This window comes from Anabas testudineus, chromosome 21 (genome assembly GCF_900324465.2).
Source record: "Anabas testudineus chromosome 21, fAnaTes1.2, whole genome shotgun sequence".
In the NCBI taxonomy this organism is placed as follows: Eukaryota; Metazoa; Chordata; class Actinopteri; order Anabantiformes; family Anabantidae; genus Anabas; species Anabas testudineus.
This window is the reverse complement of record NC_046629.1, coordinates 6,633,273-6,654,475: the sequence shown is the minus strand read 5'-3', so window position 1 is coordinate 6,654,475 and position 21,203 is coordinate 6,633,273. Positions and strand designations below refer to the sequence as shown.

Here is a 21,203-nt window from a genome sequence, read left to right as displayed (position 1 = left end):
AAACATGGCTGCACACGGTAAAGCTGCTGAATATAACATGAGGTATAGGAGGAGTCCCACCTGCGATAACTTGAAACACTACAGAGGCCTCCAGGAGAAAACCATGGCACAAAAATGTAAGATTTAAAAGGTGTAGTGGAAGATGATTCACGCGCCAAAACCATGAAAGAGTTTTAAAAGAAGAATTAAAAGTGACCTGACCAAGGATGCTACCTGAAGAAAACCTCTTTTTAAAACAAAGTAACACAACAAAATCCTTCCAACAAAGAGCAGTTTCTTCACACACGGCACAAAATGAAAAGAACGGAAACTCACTAATGGAGGGAGAAGTGTTTTCTGTTGCAGTCCTTAAATATGGACCTTTCATTATGATTTACTTAATTAAACATGTTTGGTTTTCCGCATTAATTGGTTTCATTCATCTTGGGCTTTGGCTGAAACAAATAAATTGGTATTGAATTAAAATTTAATTCTATTTACTTAATATTTTAGAACTTCTGACCTAAGGCACACTCTGTTCTGTTATAAAGTCTTTTCTTGAGTTAAAAAACCTCAAATATTAACAGCTGGACACAGTAGTTTCTAAGAAACATTACATTTACGGTATTTATTTGGGGACTTTTTTCAGCTGCACATTACTTGGTGCCTTAGAGAGTAGACAGCAACACAGTGTATGTGAAATAAAACTACTGCAGTGTGTGTAACACTGCAGCTCACTGATGTATTGTAATTCTCTTCCTATGTTATCTTAATTAATTATTATATAACTTTTATATGTGTTGGATACAGCATTTATATAATGAACTTGATTCAGTTCTGAATAGAGGATCTTAATGACTGCATTAGCTAACATTTAGGGTTCTATGCAGCCAATGCTGGCGAGTGTTAATCTGATGACAACGTGTTCAGCCCTTGAAAGAGCTGCAACATACTGTACTGGGTGTAGCAGCCAGCAGCTCTGAAAATTACAGTCATACCAACACGTGTGCTGCCTGAAGCAACAACATGCTACATGGTTAATTATTTCATCAAGGGCTCACTGAGAACATAATAAAAGAACACGATTTCCGTTCATGTTTCTCTTATTATTAATCAACCAACCAGCACAGAAAAGTTATGTAACCTTTAAAAATTAATAATAGATTTTAAAACACACACAGAGCTAAATCACTGATAACCTCTGTGCACTTAATAAATCACCGAAGCCCCAGTTTAATTTTAAAACCACTCAAATTCTGCAAGAGGCCATCGCCTGGTCTCCTGATAAATATTTATATTAGGTGTACATACAATAGATTTCTTTCCATTCCTCAAATTCAGGCATGCATCTACGGGTGGAGCATCACTGACATGCAGGGTGGGCGTAGAAACCATACAAGGCCGGTGCGATGAGGCGAGCTCGACCATCTGCACATAACTCTCTGATTAATGGCTGCACAGGGCAAAAGCTAGAGGAGCAGAGGGGAGAGTAGACCATCTTTAGCTTCACAACTTTATGTAAACACGCCTGAAGTTGACTTAAGGAATCTTAAACGTGCTGACAGGTTTGCACAAAGCTGCAGCATGTGTGAACAGAGTATATACGTGTGTGCATAGCGTCGCGGTAAAAGTAACAGACTTAAGTCTGACACGTAAAAAATTGCCTCTTTAAACACCGACTGCGACACTTCATTACTGTCAGAAGATTATCAGCACCATCACGACTGCTGCCTTTCAGCTGATGCTCAGTAAATCAGTTTTCCTGCTTTATTAGCTTCACTTTTGTTGTATTTGTGGAAAATATCTGTTGTGTTCGCTTTACTGAACACAATAACATTGTGAAGCTATGTTAATGTTACACTGCAGCTGTCTCGAGTGGTAACAGCTGGAAGAATCCATTTCATAAACAATTTACTGATTGCAACACAACAAGAGAAGACAAAGTACAAATTCTCATCTTTTTTAAACCGATATCCTGTTTGTGAAGGGCTCCGCTACCGTACGTGTGGCCAATCAAAACCGAATTTAACCAAGAACGCCTGTTTTAACATCACCACACTCCCAAACTGCTGTTCCCAGAAGTTCTCAGAAATCACATTCATTTAAAGCAATTTAGAGCCTAACAGTTTGTGATTTGTCAGTAGAATAAAGGCATCCACACTTGTGGTCGACAGTCTTTGCAGTATTCCAGGCCCACTGTGCCCGCAGTGACTGGGTAGATTTGTGGAGCTAGAAAAATGCTGTATGCAACATTTGAATGTCTTTACCAACCTTCAACTATCTTCACACAATTGCGCAAGATTATGAATGCATGAGAGACTCTCTGGAGGTGTGCACCATTAACGTAGTTTAAACAAGTATTGCATCTTGTCCCTCTCTCTGATGGAGTTGAATGACAATTATATAATATTTATGCAGTAGAATACTAATGAATGCAGCAGAATCTTCACAGATTTGTGATTTGTGTAAATATTAATAATAATGTGTGCAAAGATGTTTGAAAAAGCAATAACCATAGACTATTAAAAGAACCCTGTCACGGCTGCTTTATTAACATGATAATAATAATAATAACAATAATATAATACATGTAGTTACACATCAAGTCTGACAATTTATCTGGGGGTTTTCTCTCTCCCCTCTTAGGTGATATCATGTAACAGAGACGCTATGGGTGAAAGCAAAAAGAACAGAGACAGGACTGATGCTCATAAAACTAGAATGAACCCTGAAGCTAATCTGTGTGAGGTAAAATACAACCTCATCAAACCTAAACCCCAAAACCCACCCCCCATGTTACATACTAAATACATTCTGGAAAACATCCAGAAATAGAAATCGATGCCACTCAGACAGATGACAGAGTGTTTAAAAGTGACTTATTCCCCCTATAAAAATGACCATTAAAACAGAACATACGACATGAACCATAAAATAAGAGCTCGCAATGGAGAAAGAGATAACGGGAGATAACGTTATGCACCTAACAGTAAAACAGGAGCTGTTGGTGTTCACTTCACAGAGTTTATTGTGGTGCATAAATCACTTGAAATTTGAACTGAGAAGCATTACACACATAGAAACGTTTCCTCACATCGCTTCCAAAGCGTGTAAGAAAAGAAGAAGCATGGCTGACTTTGATTCAGTAGCATGCAGGAGAGCTCATGAACCATGAGCTTGTTTACTCTCTTAGAAAGGCCTCTCTGACAGTGAGGGGTCTTTCGCTGACTGACATTTATCCTCCTGCTTACAAGTGGTTTTATGTGCACTGCTCACTTCTCTCCCTTCTAACCGTCTTGCCGGGTGTTGGGGCAGAGCAGGGACAATAAAGCAGAATGAATATGAAAGTCCCTTCCCTCATGGTTGACTCGTGGGCCCCAAGCCGGACTTGATGAATGATTATTGCGTTCTTTTTTCCCCTCTGCAATCGGCAGCCAGACGGATTAATGCATTAGCCCGTGGCTGCCAGAGGGATGAGGAGAAAGATGAGGGCAGTGGCTGAGACATTTGTCTCACAAAGACATAAATCATAACCCTTCTATCTCCGTCCATCTAGCAGTTTTTAAACATTCGGCTTCTTCCCACACAACCAGCATGTGGGCAGAGTGAAGTGGCACCCCGACTGATATGAGTCACTATTAGACCGAGTCTGGATGAAGAGCAGTCAAAGCGGGAAAATGCCAACATATTACAGAGCTGAGGGAATGAAAGCACAACAAATTGTGTGTCCCAAAAACCTTGTGTCTGCACACACACACACACACAGAAAACCACACAGCTCGGGCACAATCTGATCCGTTTATCGCTTAAAACCTCATGGAATGTGAGATCCCCTCAACTTGGAGCTCGGAGGAATGGCTATTTGACAAAGATCCAATCTTACCTGCATCTAATCCCTCCCAATTTGAGTCACTGGGCTCTTGTGCTATCTAGCTCATCAAGCGTTGCCTGTATGTGAGCTGGGAAGATGCTGTCAGCCATTAAAGACGTGGTGAAATCTCACATACAGAGAGATTTTTTGGATATACTGTATTATGTTGCACAGATGTACCATCAACCTGATCCAGACACATTTCCACTGTATGACATTAGTAAAATAATTAGGATTTTTAAAAGTAGGTTTAAAATAGTAGAGTGAGCAAAGACTGAGGTAAAACAATGACTAGACACAGCAAAACCTTTTTGCAGGACGAAACTCTGATCACATTTTAAAACTGTCTTTCAGCACAGTTCCTTTTCTTCACTTTGACCTATTCATCCTCAGTCTGACAGCAAATGTTCACCTAATAAAATCCTGCACATTATCATATTTTTTTATCATTAGCATTATAATCAGGCATCTAGTTGATTTCTCCCCTCAAGCGCTGCACTGTTTAATGAGCTCTGGATGACATATATTGTACTAGAGGTGGCTGTCTGTCATTATTTTTCCTTCGGGGGGGTACACTGAAACACAATGTCTTGTGAATGGGAAAAAGACTGACTGATAAGAATGGGTATCTTGAGGGCAAGGCCAGTTGATCCAGTATTGTTAACGAAACAGGTCACACACAGACTCGCTGCTACCTGCCATCTGGCAAACGACTCTGTGAATGAAGCATCACCTCTGGTGTCAATTAGCACACATATGATTCCGCTCTGAATAAATTTCGCTCAACCGACAACAAGACATGTGAATATAACAATTGTTGCCAAATAATGGCACCGGGATGAATCCGTCCTGCAATGTACAAATTTACATACAATATCCATTTCCTGTAAGCACATTTTTGTGCAAATAAAGCAGAAGCAGAAGTGTCACAGTTCCCCACATTTCTAATATAGCTCAGTACTCATGCATTTCTTTACAGCTCAGTCTTATCTGGCCTAAATCCCTAGAAATATGTTTTGTTTGGTCTTCTTCATATCACTCTTTGCCCTTCTCCACACTCCAGCCTCCACCCCGTCTTCCTGTTCTTCAGTATCTCTCCTATTCTAACTTTTGATTTTCACTTTTCACTGCAGCTGCAGCTTGCAGAGGGTGTTAGTTTGAGAGAGGCTTCTGTGCCTCAGTGGAGCACAACTTTCCCTCTATCCTCCTCTCCGCATCCTCCCACTTGACTGAACTCAGATAGAAGGGTCCGGGGGGTTACGGATAGTGCTGAGAAAGAGCCTGGAGAGACCAGGGACAGAGCAGCCACAGGAGGAATAGCGCTGGGGCCAGGAGGCTAATAGCCTCTCAGTCAGCGGCCGGTAAAGATGTCTGTCTGCCTCTACAACGTCCCAATGAAAACGAAGAATGATATGAACGATATTCTCAGAAAGAAGTGGGAAGGTAGCGATGATATCACAGCTAAATATTCAGCAGTGTCTGTTAAATTGCTGGTTTGACATCTGTCAAAGTATCTTTTGTACATTTAAATACAGGTATCTGCCTAAAACAGACACAACAGACCAGTTAGTGCCTCGATGTTCATGAGATATTTAGCACCAAGAGGGAGCAGTGGCACTGCTGCAGAACAGAAGCGAGCTGGAAATTATTTCAGTGACGAGTCGGCTTCTCAGATCTCTAACAAGCTGCATAAGGAATGGGTTTCCTATTTTCCAAGTTAATTTACATCTGTGAGTTAATTAATAATCATGAGCCTCATGATGGTCACTAATTAAAGCAAGTTGAGGGACGTTCTCCTATGATCTGAGTCTAACCAAGTGCTGCATAAAGTAAACTGCAAAAAGTTTCCAAAGTCTACACTGGGTAAAGATATTTAATAATAATTAAATAATAATAATTCTACTCTACTGGTAAAATAAATGTTTCTAGTTCCTTTTACTTCTATTCAGTTTAATGCTGTGACACGTATTTATGGGGGATTCTGATCGTTTTAATATTTTACCCAAAATATGAAATTATTATACAATAATAATTAACAAAAACATATTTTTGTTCACTGACTGTTTCAAATTGGTTCATTAATCGTGTTAGTGAAAGTGATTTTATTTGTTTTTGTTTCAGGAAGGAAGAAGAAGCATTTTCCACTTTGAACCCTGGACTCTTTTGGCACAGATTTCAATTTGCAGTTTAAAAATACCATTAATTGGCAAGAAGAGAAGAGATTTTAGGACGGATTCAAGAAGGAGCTACTTTTAAATATGATTTATTGGAATGACTATGGAATTAATATCCTTATTTGAACATGTTAATGTAATGGAACTTTAGAGAATCTTTAGAAACTTATTCAAACATGAAACTGAATAAAAGTAAAATGGCCAATGCATGTACACAATGAGGTGCACATCTCAAAGAAGCATCCAACGCAGACAGGACACAGCACAAACACAGTAAAGCACAGAGCAATTTTCAGACAACCTTCCTACTTTTCAGATAAAGTGGCAATAAGGGCTTTAAATGTTTTGTATTGTCTGGTCCTATTGGGCCTCTGGGTCCTCCGTTATCTCTTGGGCCTGCATTTGATGTCCTGACATGCCATCAGTGAGCGAGAGAATGGCGCCGGCAGCATGCTAAACTCCAGTCAGGTGTCTGATTGATGGCCGTAAACACACCACAGCTCTGATATCACATCTTCAATTAGAAGCTCCACTGTAATCATGAATGAGATGGGAAACCGAGACGAAGTAAGAGCAGAATGTCAAATGAAATCTATGGCAAATACTTTTTCTTTAAGTGAACAGTTATGTCTTAAACGGGTATTGCTCTTACACTGCTCAAGAGCCCTTCAGATGGCGACATGATGGCTAAACGACAGCGCCATTACCCAGACGAAAGAAACTGACTCGCACAAAGTGTGCGATGCATTTCTCTGCCTATTACCGAGTAGAAGAAGAGCAGTCTGAGAAAGAGCAAATGATGGAGACGCAGAGATGAAGAGAAAATGAAGGATGGAAGCAAAAAAAAAGAGAATACGGAGGAACATGGAGAGGATAGGGAGAATGATTAGAGAGGGGGGGAGATAGGATGGCTAGAGAGAACAGTGCAGACAGGCAGGGGATATGAGAGGGTATAAAAAGCAAATGAAAAAGACAAGATTTGTAAGGAACTGAACAGGAAATGAGCAAAGACACTGGTTCTGTTCTCCTTTTTCTCTCACATTACAGTGATTTAAGCTGAGCAGATGACCCATGCAGCTCCTCTTTTTCTCAGTGAAACAAAGTGGTGTAGTGAAAACTGAACCGAAGGTCCTATTTTCAACCATTACTTTCCTACACATACTCCCTCATGAAAGATCTTGTTGCCTTGAAGGATATTGCTGCACTGGGTGTCGTCAATGCGCAGCGTTTAACAATTTCTCTTACAAACCAGGCTGAGGCTTTATACACGCTGCAAAACTAGTTCTCCAGGCCTCATAGTAAAACACACGAGTGACTCCCCATCCCAAAACAGAGATTTCCAGCTCCTGCCCTCATGCCCTGTTCTTATCAGACCTACAGTCACAAGCCACAAGCCGGTATCATCCATCTGAATCGTGAGCTGGTGGCTCGTGCATGCAGAGGCGCGTGTGCCTGTGGGTGAAGGTTACGTGATTCCAGTGTCATACTTCTGCATGCATCTGTGTGGTTTCTGCAGCAGCAGGAGACGTAAACAAATATGTCGTCGAGGTTGATGGAAAAGCGCGATGCTCAACGAGGTAGATGTTCATCTGGCTCCTGCATCTTCTCCTAATGACCTACAGCATCACTACTTTCAACTACTGCTAGTATTTACACACTACTATCACGGTAAAATATGTAAGATTACTTTTCAAACCACCAATTTGCCTGTTGATTTACAGCCTTTCTATAAATCTATAAAATGTAAATTCACATTAATTAAATAACATAATAAATTGCATCTTTTTCAATATTAATTTCACCCCAAGTCCCCTACAGTGAGTTATTCTTCCTAATTGTTTTATTTAATTTACCTTGTTTACTTACTTATTTGCTTTTAGTTTTAAAATCTAATTATTGTCTCTTTTTTAGTGTTCATGCTTATTATGATTACAACTATAATTAATATCTTTATAATAATGTGTCCAAAAAACAACTAAGAAAGACTGAAAACTGAATTAACAATTGCCAGGAAGCTAAAAACAACTGGTCATAATGCTTTGTATCTGCTTGATGAGTAAACAAACAGTAAGACTGCCATATTTAGTGATCTGGAAATTGAGTTCACAGCTCAAAAATCTGTTATTTAAAAGTAAAGTTGTGTTTTGTACGCCCCTCCACCACGAGCCACCGCCTTGTGACTCCTCATACTTTTCATTTCAAAAAATGTGCTGCATCTGAACATAATCCTAAAATCTTATCCAGTGCATACAAAAACAAAAAAGATAATTGGGTGCTAGTGACAGATGTATCAGTAAATTTGTCCCAACATACTGTATGACAAATTATAATTGGATTAAACCCAAGTGTCCTTGGAGTGAAATTTAGAAATGCTTAATGCTAGAGGAAGCTAGGAAACAGAGCCGGGATATAATACAGGTGGCATGCTTCACTGGACAGAGCAACTCAGGGGCCCGAAGTCATCTGATCCCTTCAGCCTCTGCTCAGAGACACCAACAATTAAACTGCACTCCATCACACAGAGACAATAATTGCAACACAAAAACCTGTCTACTTAGGCAGTCAAACATAAAAACACAAACAAATTCACTTGTCATTTTATATATATGTGGGTAGATGCTCCCGTTTGCTCTCACATGCTCCTGCATGCCTGTAGTAAAATCTCCTTAGCTGGCTCCCTGGTCTCCTCCAGGTGAATGAGGTAGCGCTTCAACAAGCTGCTATAAAACGCTCATCAATCACAGAGGCTAATCTCAGGTTCTTGCTGACACTTTCATTGTGGAGGCCTTTTCTATATGGCTGCCTTCACATAATGCCCTGCTCTGCTTGCTTTGACAGGCCAGAGGCCCTGCAGCTCTCTGCCATGAGAGCCATTCTCAAGTGGCACGCCTTTGAAGTGAAGCACCGGTGGCGCTTGGCCTAATCTGGACATCTGGAGGCCTGGTGGGTGAACGAGGACAGAGGCAAAGACTCAGAATATATGTAGGTGACCTCAGCCTGGCTTTGTGGGGAATGAAAATAGCCGTTCCACAGGTTCTATAGATTGAAAACTGCATTTTTCCAACTTAAAGCTGCTATTACACAGAGGGCCCAGCAAAAAAAGGACCAAATGGCACAGATCTCTTTCAGTTTAATTTGCCAGAGTTCATAGCTACAGCATGGGTGGACGGCCCCAGAGCGCAGAGGGAGACATGGAAGGAACACTACTGCAGGCCCAAAACAAAAGAAACCAAAAAGACGCAAGGAAATAGTTTGGAGGGGGTAAAGTATATTTCTAATCACAAAAAAACCCTCTGGCCACATCTTCAATTTTTGTGTTTCTTTCCTCCATCCCGACACGCAATTTTTTTTTGCTTCTCCAATCTCAGTCGCCAGTGTCGGCAGAGGAACAACACAAACAGCCATTCAAAAATAAACACAGCAATTTTGTGTGTGTTTACCTTTCATTCTGTCGTATCTATCAGTGAGTCGGTGCCCCAAAAATGTTCTATTCCATTTCATGCCATGAGGAAGAGTTTGTTTCTTGGCCCATTGTACAGATGAGAAGGCTCGATAGTGAACACCATTATTCTACACAATCATTTCAATCTTGTCTCCTCTTGCTTTCTGTTGTTCTTTTATAGCTGCATGCTGACCTCCTTCAATGCCAAACTGTGAGCTGGTACATGGATATGGTTATGAAAACAATGGATTTTGTTGCTGTGAGAAGTCGTATCTATATGTTTCCATACACAGAAAACACACGTTGGGTTGGGTATGCAGCGCTCTATAGCATGAATATACAGAGGAGTGTTTCGCTTTGATAATAATCAAATGCAGCATTAAACCTCATTCACAACAAATGAACCCTGAACAAACCATTTCACTGTCTCACTCTCTTAATAGCAGATGAGAGAGATTTAGACCAGGGAGCAATTAGTGTTCCCTTTCTTACTTGTTCTCATGTTTTTATGAGCCCATTTATAGTGGTGAATGCATTCTGTTGCTTATTTTGCAATTAATTCATTGCCTTCTGCTTCCATGTCAGTTACTGATTACTAAACTTCTCTGCTTTGTGATTAAGGTGTTGGCATGGAAAGTGGCCACACAATAAGATTACCTTTTTTTGACTCAATTATAGAGCCGTGCCATATCAGTGCGATTGTTTAATGTTGGCTTTCGAGCTTAAAAAGAGAGAGAGAGAGAGAAGCTCTAGCCTCAGATGTAGAGTTAAGAAAAGTCTTATTGTGGAGAGGTGCTGTCAATGCCTCCTGTAAAGTCAGACTCACAGAACAGCCTGTCAGCAGTGCAGAGATATTTGTTTCTAAAAGCTTTTGAAGAAGATTCTCTCAATCGGACATTTTCAGATTTATGACTTTTGCAATTTCATATTTATAGTAATTTGACAATGACTAACACCTTAAAGGCTATGCAGAGCTGTGCAGAGCTGTGGAGAGCAAATAAGACAGTAGGAGAGTGTAACAAAGAAGTGAGGGGTGGAGCAGAGTGAATTAATTTCAACTCTTGTGCTTCAGTTACATTGTGAAGGTTTCTGTAAGTAACTGTTTCCAGATTAAAAGCCCAATTTCTGATTTTTAGAAACACTGGGATACAACTTGGGATTCAAGCCACAACCATCAGTTAGAGAAAATTCTTCCTGTATCCAAATAATTTAATCCAAAGTCGTATTAAAACTGACACTGAAATGAGAAATAAAATTTCAGCTTCTTTTAGTCTAAATAAGTCGATATGAACAGATGGACCGCTGATTATTTTGTGAAATTACACACACTGTCCTCTTTCTCTGTCCTCTCACTTTTCTCTCTCTAAATACTCTTGTAAAAAATAAAGGAACCATGCTTCAACAGAAAAGAGAAACATGATTGGTTACTTGCAAACTGAAAATACAGGTTTTACACCATCAACTACCTGCAATCTTCTAGAAACCAACTGTCTTGTATCCATATAAATGAGGTAAGTATAGAATCATCATGTGGTTGTAGAAACCCAGTGGTAATAAATGATGTCTGACCTTGGATGGAAACCTTTGGATGTTCTTTCTTTGTGCACTCTGGTTGGGTCAGTGGGTCAAACAGCAACGGGGTCGGGGTCGTCGGCACTGCAGAGTTCTGCGTGAAAATGGTTGGGAAGAGGAGGAGCAGGAAGAGGCCGGCCATAGACGAGAGCATGGAGTCCTGCGAGGACGCTGTCATGGTGGCGACCTCTCCTCTAACTGCCAAGGTGGGCCTCTGGGATACAGCTGGAAAAAAAGAGGAGACGACTTCAGCAACCTCAATGCAAAATCTCTAAACCTGGCTTCAAAGAAAAGAAGCTCTTTCTGAGTCATTTCAAAATAATTCCTTCCCTCAAACTTTTAATTCTTGAGGGGTGAACCCAGCAAAGAAGAACTGAAATAGAAAAGTAATGCAATAGTATAAAAATTTGGTTAAAAGGAAATAGCCGCAGGATGAAAGCAAGGATGTTAAAGTGGCTGGAAACAGGAGATATAAAGCCGAATAAACTAAAATAGGGAGAGAGAGAGAAAGAGCGTCAAGGACATCATGTGGAAAGAATTCCCAGAGAACTCTTTCACTTCAGCAATAAGCCATCTCAAAGAAGTACCTAACCCCTGACCTCCAGATAATTATTTAAAATGTGCAATTAAACCTTGGAAGTTAATTTAATGGCTGATTAAAATTGGAAAATTGAATGTGATAGTGGACTGTTCAATGAGGCATACGTTTCCAAAAGTCAATGAAGCAGAAATTAGTTCACTTTAAATCTGCGTCTCTCAGTGATATCCTGGAAAAATGTTTGGACGACAATTTATTTTAAGTTTGTGATGCTTATTCATAACGTCTAGTCATTCTCTTACCTTCATATTCACATAATGAATTGTGTAAGTAGATCCATGCTGCAGACAGAAAGACATACACACAAAATGTTCCAAGACAAAACACACATTCAGACACTCTCATGCTTTCAAAGTAAATGTAATCTCTTCCAGTCATAACATATGAGTCTACAGTGCTGAGCTGAAACCGGCAGTTCATCATCTCCCATCCTCCACTCCATAAGACGTTAGCTTAGCGAGGTGTAATATCATTAAAGTAGATTAAAAACCGAGAGCAACAAGTTTCTGCAGCACTTTGACTAGGTTACATCTCTCTGTTGTGTTTTTCTTGCTAATGCTTCAATCAATAACAAATTATTAGCTTGGTTGAGTTGCAAATCAACCATATTGCCTTGCAATCAATTATCCCTCTCACTAAAGCTGGTCCTAATTAGGCAAATGCACACAGTGCCCGTGTTTGTCATTAAATACAGTGAAGTCAACAGGTCCCCAGCTACTGCCAACAAACTGCTGATGGAACAGGTGGAAGTATTCAGTGTACACTGCACTAGACTTGACTCAGCCAAGCTGGATGCCTGTCAAGTTTCAGGGCTCACTGTGGAGCCATGTTCAGACCAAAAACAGCACTGCATTTGACAGAAAGAAAGAAAAAATACAAATGGGTTGTGTTGGCATCAGTATGTTGCTACAGGTACAAGTGAAAGGATTAAATGTAACCCAGTAATTCAGTTAGGCCGTTTTCAAATTAATGCAGATTTTACTATTTTAGTAGTCGCAATAATCAAAGAAAAGCTTAAACCACCTCTACAGGGCTCATGCAGGCCTCTTGAGCTGGCAGCTTTATGCCACTCCTGCAGGCAGATGTCTGATTTTCTAAGACTTGTTGGTTGTTTACAGACCAAACAAGAATGTTAGAGTGTGACATCAAGTGAAGACTTGCACACAGATCCTGGAATTGTGACGCCTGAACTGTCTCCCTCATATACCTTTGTCTCTACTCTTCTTCATTTTCTTTGTTTACTCAGATATTGTTTGTTAACGTCAGTAGTTCTAGAAGCTGCTATTGATCCATTCAGTAATACATTTTCTCAGAGCCTTGATCCCTTGATTCATAGTTACCTTACCTGGGTAACTGATCCAGGTGTGACTACTCTGGTCTCCCATTTGCAGACTGTAATCCTGCCCAACAACCCAGTAAACCGGCTTTTAGCCCTGACGTCCATTTGTCTTGTATCCATTTGGGTTCTGTTACCAAAACCAACGCAAGATCACGTTACAGTGCGATAACCAAGATCACATGACACTCAAAGGTCATGTCTGTCTACACAGCACGGAATAGTTCCATCTCCTCATTTTATAACATGGTGTTCCTCAAGGTTCAATCATTGAACCATTTTAGTTTTCTTTCTATGTAATATAACTGAGTTACATTATCACAAGCACAACATTTAGAGGGTCATTAATGTGGCAGTCTTATAAGTTTGTGGTCTTTATATTCAAGCACTGTATCAGTATCTACATATCTAAATATACTGTATAAATGTCCATGTATCTAGTAGCATGCAGTCTTAATTTTGGTTTTGTCTCAGTTTTAGCCGTCTTAATTTTGATTAGTAATTAAACATGACTATTAAATGCTTTAAGCAAAGTGAAGCAGAACGACGTCTGTTATTCAGAATATTGCAGCAAGTCTTTTAATTAAAACTGAAAAGTTGAACCATATGTTCCATATTTTCCTGATTGGTTGTTTGTTTCATAGCTGATTTGCAGACTGTTAGGTCATCTGGTTAGGTTAAAGTCTTATTTTGTTTATTTCTCACATTTCCATCATCAGATTTGTGACAATGAGATTTACATTTTTACAAACTGATGACACTTGTCTTACATCAAATAAAGGTCAAATACGGCCATAAAGCAGTATAACACATCCACAGGTAACAGGAATGAGCTACGTCAGTATAAATGGGAAGTCATTTCTTTAGCAGTCTCCACATTCATTTCTAGTTTTCCGACATTTTATTTAAATTTTTTTTTTTTATGAGATACCTGACAGAGTGACATGAAACATGGGGGGACAGGCGTAATATGATTCCAGCTGCTGGGTTAAATCAAACATTACATCATTATGCTTACAGGACATGAATTTTACATACTACAAATGTATTTCTTTATTTCTATTATCTGCAGGAGCATAGTATGCAGGTGCTTTGTTTAAATTGCTGACTCCTGAATGTCAAAGACTGACTCTACAAATCCTCTCATTAGTCTAAAAGCTGAACTGAGAGCAACAAGGGCAGCAGATCATGACAGATGACCAGGACTCTGCTGTAAGTTCAGACTTTGGTGGTTAAGTTATCTTGGCATGGACACACAAAGGGAAATGTACTGTCAGCAGCAGGATGAGGTTTGTGCGCGAATGTCTGTAGAAAGTCATATATATACTCCCACAAACCCAGATGCGCGCGCGCACACACACACACACACACACACACACACACACACACAACAACTCAGGAGTGGATCTTGGTGCACAGCATGCGCCAGTACTCCTCACTTGCCATGACCCAATATGGAGAGTGACCAGCTGTCCATGGCTGGATTTTGCCAGTTTTTGGAGCTGAATGAGTGTGTGTGTTTATACCAAGCTCAGCTCTTTAAGGCCACTCCAACGTGTAGTCCATCCAATTTCCTGTCCTGCTGTGTTCGGGATTAGCAGCAGTTTGTCTGCAAGATACCCAGACGATCTATACTTTTGGGGAAGCTGTCCCTACTCAAACAGTGGATACCTTTAAAGAGCTGCTGATCCACTGCTTGTCCATCAATCAGTCATTCAGTCAGGCCTCCCACTGGATACAATAAGTCAATTAAAGGTGTCCTATAAGCTGAGGACCTACAGGGATGTCTCTTTGTCAATACTCCAGAGACATCATGCCGCCAGGAGTATTAGCCGTAATATGTACTAAAGTACTGCAAATATTGATTGTGAAAGATTTTCAGTACATGCACAGAGGGGTATCTGAGGAAGTTTCAGGGTGAAATGAATATCTGACTGTTTTACTGCACAAGTTTTTTTGAACACCTTCCCCCACTTTAATCTGCAGTAAATTAGCAGGATACCACAAGTCATCCACCACTATCACTGTCTTTCCAATAAAAATGTTAGAAAACAAAGTTGAGTGAAAAATACGGAGTGTGTCTTCTTGTAGAGAAATATGAAGAGTTCAAGGACAAAAATAGGAGTGGAAGTTCAGCTTCATCAGGATGCGAAGCGGATCCTGCCCTGGTCTGCAGAAGCTTGATCATGGACATTACAGCATTGCTAAAATCAAGTGGTGACTTTTGCACAGTACTGTACACTCTTACTTCTGGCTGTGTACTCTGACAATTTATACTAGGCACACAATTTGACCTAAATGTTTAACACCTAGAGGCAGCGTATTTCCTGTTAAGGTGTACTGCATCAATATCTCACCAGGATGCTTGAGCACGGTGCATCTTGTTGTAAACAACCCAAAGCACTACAACGACTAATGTTTTTCCTCCCTGTGGCTTATAATAAAAAGACTACAGTGCATTGGTGCTAGGATAATTTTGGAAAGCTCAACCTAGATAAACAAGGTAAGCTCTTCTCTTTAAAAAAATCATTTCCACTCTTTATCCAGATGGCAGTCAGTAAATCTCAACCTTTCCTTTGCACAGATTCTCATAAGTCCCTGCCAAAGCCAGCATGTATCTATGGCAACAGAGCGGCAAGTTGGTAGTCAAGCAGCCGGAACCAGGTTGAGTGTATTTCGGCGAAGACCTCCTGGGGTGAGCTGGATGGCGGACTGCCCACTGATGTAACACAGGAAATGGAGAGCTCAGGACGATAAAAAGCTCGACATGTGAGCAAGATATGCAAAAATTAGGTGATTACAGCACATGTACTGTATACTCTGGTACATCTGTGTGAACCTCAACTGGAAAACTGCTGCTGATCAAGAAACACTCCTCAGGATTTGAACATGTCTGTTTCATCCCTTAATCTCTTTTCTCACTTCCAATGTTTATTTAGCTCCAACTGTGGGAAACAGCCTTGGCTCCAAATGTTACACTTCACCTTCAGCTCAAGAAAAGACCAGAAGAAAAAGGTCGCACAATGGGGCCATAACTACTGCTTTTCAAAATGAATCCCTGCAATCACCAGAGCACATCATATTTCTCCAAGCAGTATGGCCTCGCAGGAGGTGTGTCGATTCTCCTCGTATCATTCATAAAAGCGTTTTTAACCCACGCCTGCTCTTATTGCTTTGTTTTCCTTATTCTTCTTTTTTTTTTTCCATCACTTTAGAGACAGAAACCAGGAGTTTTCAGAGGATCTGCACCTTTGTCTTTTCATTTCAACCTAGCCTGCAAGGGGAGTGCCTCTAATTACAAGTCAATGCTAACTCCCTGAGCACAATATCATCCAAATCTATTATGACACTGATTAAATTGCTTATGGCCTATTGGGAAGCAGTTGCCACCTGTATAAAAGAACGGCCTGTTTTATAACATTTTGGAGCAGGAGGATGTTAGTTTGCAAGACCAGAGGGGTGGGGAAATCAATGTTTGTTGCTTTTAGAATAAAATTATTGCAGATATTAGATAAGAAATGTACTCTAATTGTTAGTTTCGGTAATGAAGACCCCAGAGGGGGAAACTTCTCCCTTTTGTCTTTGATTCATTAGAGGTGATTAGACATCACTGTTAAGCATCTTTTAGCAGGATTTCAAGTTAAGCTCCACCACAATGGCATGTGAAAAATTTATTGTTCCTCCTGCGATCCTCCCAGTGCTCATCATTAGCTTTTATGGCACAGGAATACCAATACCTTCTCATCCAAAAGCTCACAGGAATTCTCCCACGAGTGCAAAAATGAATTGGAACAGAAGAAAATAACACCTGCTTCCTCAAGGAAGTAAACGGAAGATCGATGCCTCCAAATCCGAGTGTAAATCAAGCAGGTTTTTAATAGAACCAAGCACAGCTTATTTCACTCTTGTCATTTTAATGAAAAAACACATGTACAGTGTGTAGATGCGTCTCTCATTAACCAAACTAGCAAATCTGGCCAAGCTTACAGCATCATGATAAACACTGACAACTTCATGGGTGCATATTGCCACCATATTCCCATCCTATTCAACCTCTTGCACTCTTGCCCTCAGGGGGTTTGGTCCAGCCAAGGCTACATTGACCATGTCTAATTCAACTCAATAGCTCAACCCCACCAATCTCTTTAATGCCTGCACTGTGATGGAGGGGTGGGGTAGGGGGCAACAGGGTCTTCATGTGAGTCTCCGGGGAACAGCATGTAGACACCACATTTGGGGGCAGGACTCAGGAATGTGAGATGAAGATGGGTGAGATAAAAGAGCTTTTTTTTCCTCTTCTTGGAAAGAAAGGGTGATGGCTAGGTCACAGCAAGTTATTGAGTCACTTCACTCATGCTTGAGGAAGCAGGAACAACCGGAGAATGGATCCTCTATAGGAATGAGGGAGGGTTGACCTTGGACTGGAAAAAACTGTGTGTGTGTGTGTTTGTGTGAATGTGCATTTTCTGTTTGGGGGAAACACTGAGTGGCAGGGCTGATGAGGTTGGCCAGGTTGGCAGGTGCTGTCTGGATTATGTCCGGTATCAAATCAGAAGCTGTGGTGGAATCAAGGCATTACAGTGCCTGAAGGAAAGAGCCATCTGATATACCCACATAACTGTGGGACTGACAACGGAGATGTGATGTGATTGGAAACAGCAAAATAGGGACGGAGAGAGAAAGACACTGGATACATGAACATATTTTGTTCATCCATTTGTGTCTATGTACTTATATGAACCTCTCACGCTATGTGTGTGTATCTGTGTGCAATCTGGGGGACTGTGGGAGGGAAATCTCCAGAACAAGTAAGGAGACCTTAAGTTAAGATCATTCTGTCAGGGCATCATTTAATTTCTTCAAGTGGGAATCAGACGTAGAGTTTTTTTTAACATTTGTGCAAAACAAATTAGTAAACCGTCTTCTCAAATGGGTAACTTATGTGCACTAAGTAGTGATTTGTTCCATACAATTAATACCTAATGCCCTTGCTATGTTGTGAAATTATATAATTGAATGTCTCCGATTCAATTAGTAACAGTTACCCCAGAAGCATCAGGTTTTAATAATGTTTTAATGTAGATGAGATCCTCAAACTAGTGAAGTAATCTTGAACATTGAATTCAATTATAAATCAAATTAAACCACTATTTCTCCCCATTTTTTCCATACTACTTTTCCAACTTATAATAATAATAATAATAATTCATAATAAAAAAAACTCCACCAGTTCTGGAAACCATTTATCTCCTAAAAAGTACAACAGTAGTCCCTCAGTTTTTTCATGTTTAAGATGAAGGTTTTTGTGTAATTTCAGCCGAGCTACACTGAATAGACCAAAGAAATGTTTGAAGAAGAAGAAGAAGATCACAATTACATAGCACTTGTAGTAACGACAACAATCAGGAGAAGAGTGTGATTTGACCAGGAGTGATTGGGGAAGAGTTTGATTGAAGAATAATGGGCTGAGGCCAGAGACACAGCGATTAATGGTCGGCAAATGTCCACTCAGACTGCAGTATGATTACACGCATTGATTGACAGACTCTGCAGAGGGTGGTGTTCGTGTACTGTGGCTCCTTCCTTTCTTGTTTAACACACACACCTCTGCTCCCACATGTGCACTACTTCACAAATGATCCACAAGATGCATTGGTTAATCCCGGGTCCTAACACGCAGATATAAACACAGATTTAAACCTCACCCGTCTGCTGCTACTTCAAACACACACCTGTAAGAGCCAGCCATTTTATAGCTTTCCACATCCCCCAGTCTGTAATAACACACTCTGTCTGGCCCTTAGAAACTCTATTATGATTTCACTTGGCACTGTCAACCACAGTCTCACACCTTTATTCACACACACACACACACACACACACACACACACACACACACACACACACACACACACACACACACACACACACACACACACACACACACACACACACACACACACACACAGAAACCATAATGTGATATTATCGACTGCATTTCTCTCTCTGTCTACCTGATACTGTTTCGTTGTGTGAACTGGGAGCCCCCCGGCCCATATTGATTTGAACTCATCCAACTAGTTCGGTGAAGCTCTGAGAATAAGAGACTGTTCAATTTTGGCCACCAGTTTCACACACAGGGAGTTACCATACAATGAGTGGCAGCGAGTCTCGCAGGCGATTCAGCCTCAAAACACCGCGGAAATGCCAGAGGTGACACTGCTGTACATAACTATTAGTGGGAAAACAGGAAATGCAATTTGCTAGTTAAAACGTGACTCGAATTAACACTTATAACATATTCTTATATAATTATTGTGTTGCTTTTATTAGTAAATAGTTTACAAGATGTGGTCCAGTTGTAAGGTTTTGAACATGTGTTAATGCAAATTTTATAGCTATAAAATTATTTGTTGTTATTGATTCATTGTTCCAACATTTTTTAATGGTTTAATTCAATAAATGTTGATATACAGAACAGGGAACAACATTTAACATTTGAAAACTGTATAAAATCTTTCTTATCCACTTTTACCTCCTCTAGCTTCTAAGAATTATTCAAATTACTCATAAGTCACTGAAATAAAGTACAGAAGGTAAAAGCTCACAAGTAGTGCTTCATTTTAAGGGGTTAAAAAGTTATAAAGTAGGGAAACATAAGTTGAATTGGTTAAAAAATTCAACAGAATCTGTTCACACACCCAGTTTATTTTATTATTCTACCACATTTCTGGTACATTTACACTCGTCACAGTTGTGCATTTTTCTGTGTCATTTAGCAGAGCAATGTGTCAGAGGTGCGAGGTCAGAGGGACAGTACCCAAATGATGGGTAATTAGGCAACAAAAAGCCCGAGACATGAGTAAGCACTCAAACAAAAGGTCTGTCGGGCACATTTCTGGCCTGACGAAGGCACAAAAAAGGGACGTCCGCCGCTCTGAAGAGATGGTGTTAATGAAAGAGCCAAGGGTCACAAAGAAAATGCGAGTTTGGAGGGCAGCAAGCTTTTATCGAGGCTTCTGTGATTGTGTTCTCTGCCCAAAAATAAGAACTGATAACATGTGGAAGAGGCCCACTGCAAAGGCGAGCAATATTTTAGTGTGGAAACATAGACAGAAAAATGGAGTTCTTCAGATTTATTAAGTTCTGCAGACAGGAAGCCTTTAGTATTTAACAAGAAGAAAGAAAGAAAAACACTACTGCTAAAACAATTAGTTGAACTGATCAGTTGATCCACAATTACTTAGTCATTATAAATTATTAATCAAATATAAATACCCAACAGTGAAGTGGGCAAATGTCAAATTAAAGAATCACAGTAACTGGGAAATTAAAGGGATTCTTGTTCAATTTATTGGCAATAATAGTTGAACTCTTGGATGGACGTGCAGCTGAAGCATAATCACACCAGTAGCTGCCTCTTTACATCTTTGCAGTTTCATTATCACATTAGTATAAACCACAACAAACAGACAGTAACTGGTTATTGCTGCTCCATCACTTCAGCTCTTGTTTTTCATCTTAAGAACCATGGTGGTCTCTGGCTCTCTACTCTACCTACCTTCAGATCTTTTGCTATGTGGTGTTTGATAAATGCTTTAAACATGTCTCTGTGATGGGATACAGACAGGGCCGGGCAGTGGCGACTGGGCTGATAACGGCTGATAACATAAGATAGTGGCGCAAGACAATCTCCTCACTTCAAACATCAAGACGTTGTAACGCTACAAACCATCTGAGGAATCCAAAACCAGCGCACACATAAAGATATGTGAGGTCTAGGAAAATACCAGGCCGATTTATTTGTTCCATCTAGGACCCCTCGACGAGGCTGCCCACTCAACGCACAGATGACCCTCTCAGTTCAGGAGCACTGCCTGTGCATCATTTGCAACACTCACTGCATTACCCATCCATTCTGCACGGTGTGTCTGTCTGCTGGGAGAGCGGAGCAGGCATTATGAGGCAGCGATTCAGACAGCTCGCACTTATTAGCTGCTATCTCAAGGACGACACGACACGTTCTGTTCTAATTAACTGGAGCGGACACCAAACAAAACACGCACAGACGGTCGAGCCAGACAGTGTAATTGATGAGCAAATTTATTACATCCAACTTCAAAGAGAGCCTGGATCAAAACATATCACTGGATATGATGAGAAAAGCTACAAAGATGCATGTTGTGCGGCTGCAGCATGTGCAGCACCATGAATAAGAAGCACACAAAACG

At 40.4% G+C, this 21,203-nt stretch overlaps 1 protein-coding gene across 3 annotated transcripts in view; it reads right to left on the bottom strand.

The window, feature by feature from the left end:
• The window catches only part of sema5ba (sema domain, seven thrombospondin repeats (type 1 and type 1-like), transmembrane domain (TM) and short cytoplasmic domain, (semaphorin) 5Ba), a 128,854-nt gene that overhangs the window by 67,433 nt on the left and 40,218 nt on the right, over positions 1-21,203 (bottom strand). For all 3 annotated transcript variants that reach the window (XM_026375954.1, XM_026375953.1, XM_026375955.1), the window contains one exon: positions 11,036-11,263. In XM_026375954.1, coding sequence (XP_026231739.1) covers positions 11,036-11,216 — 181 coding nt within the window. In that variant the 5' untranslated portion in view covers positions 11,217-11,263. The remainder of the gene's footprint in view (positions 1-11,035; positions 11,264-21,203) is intronic.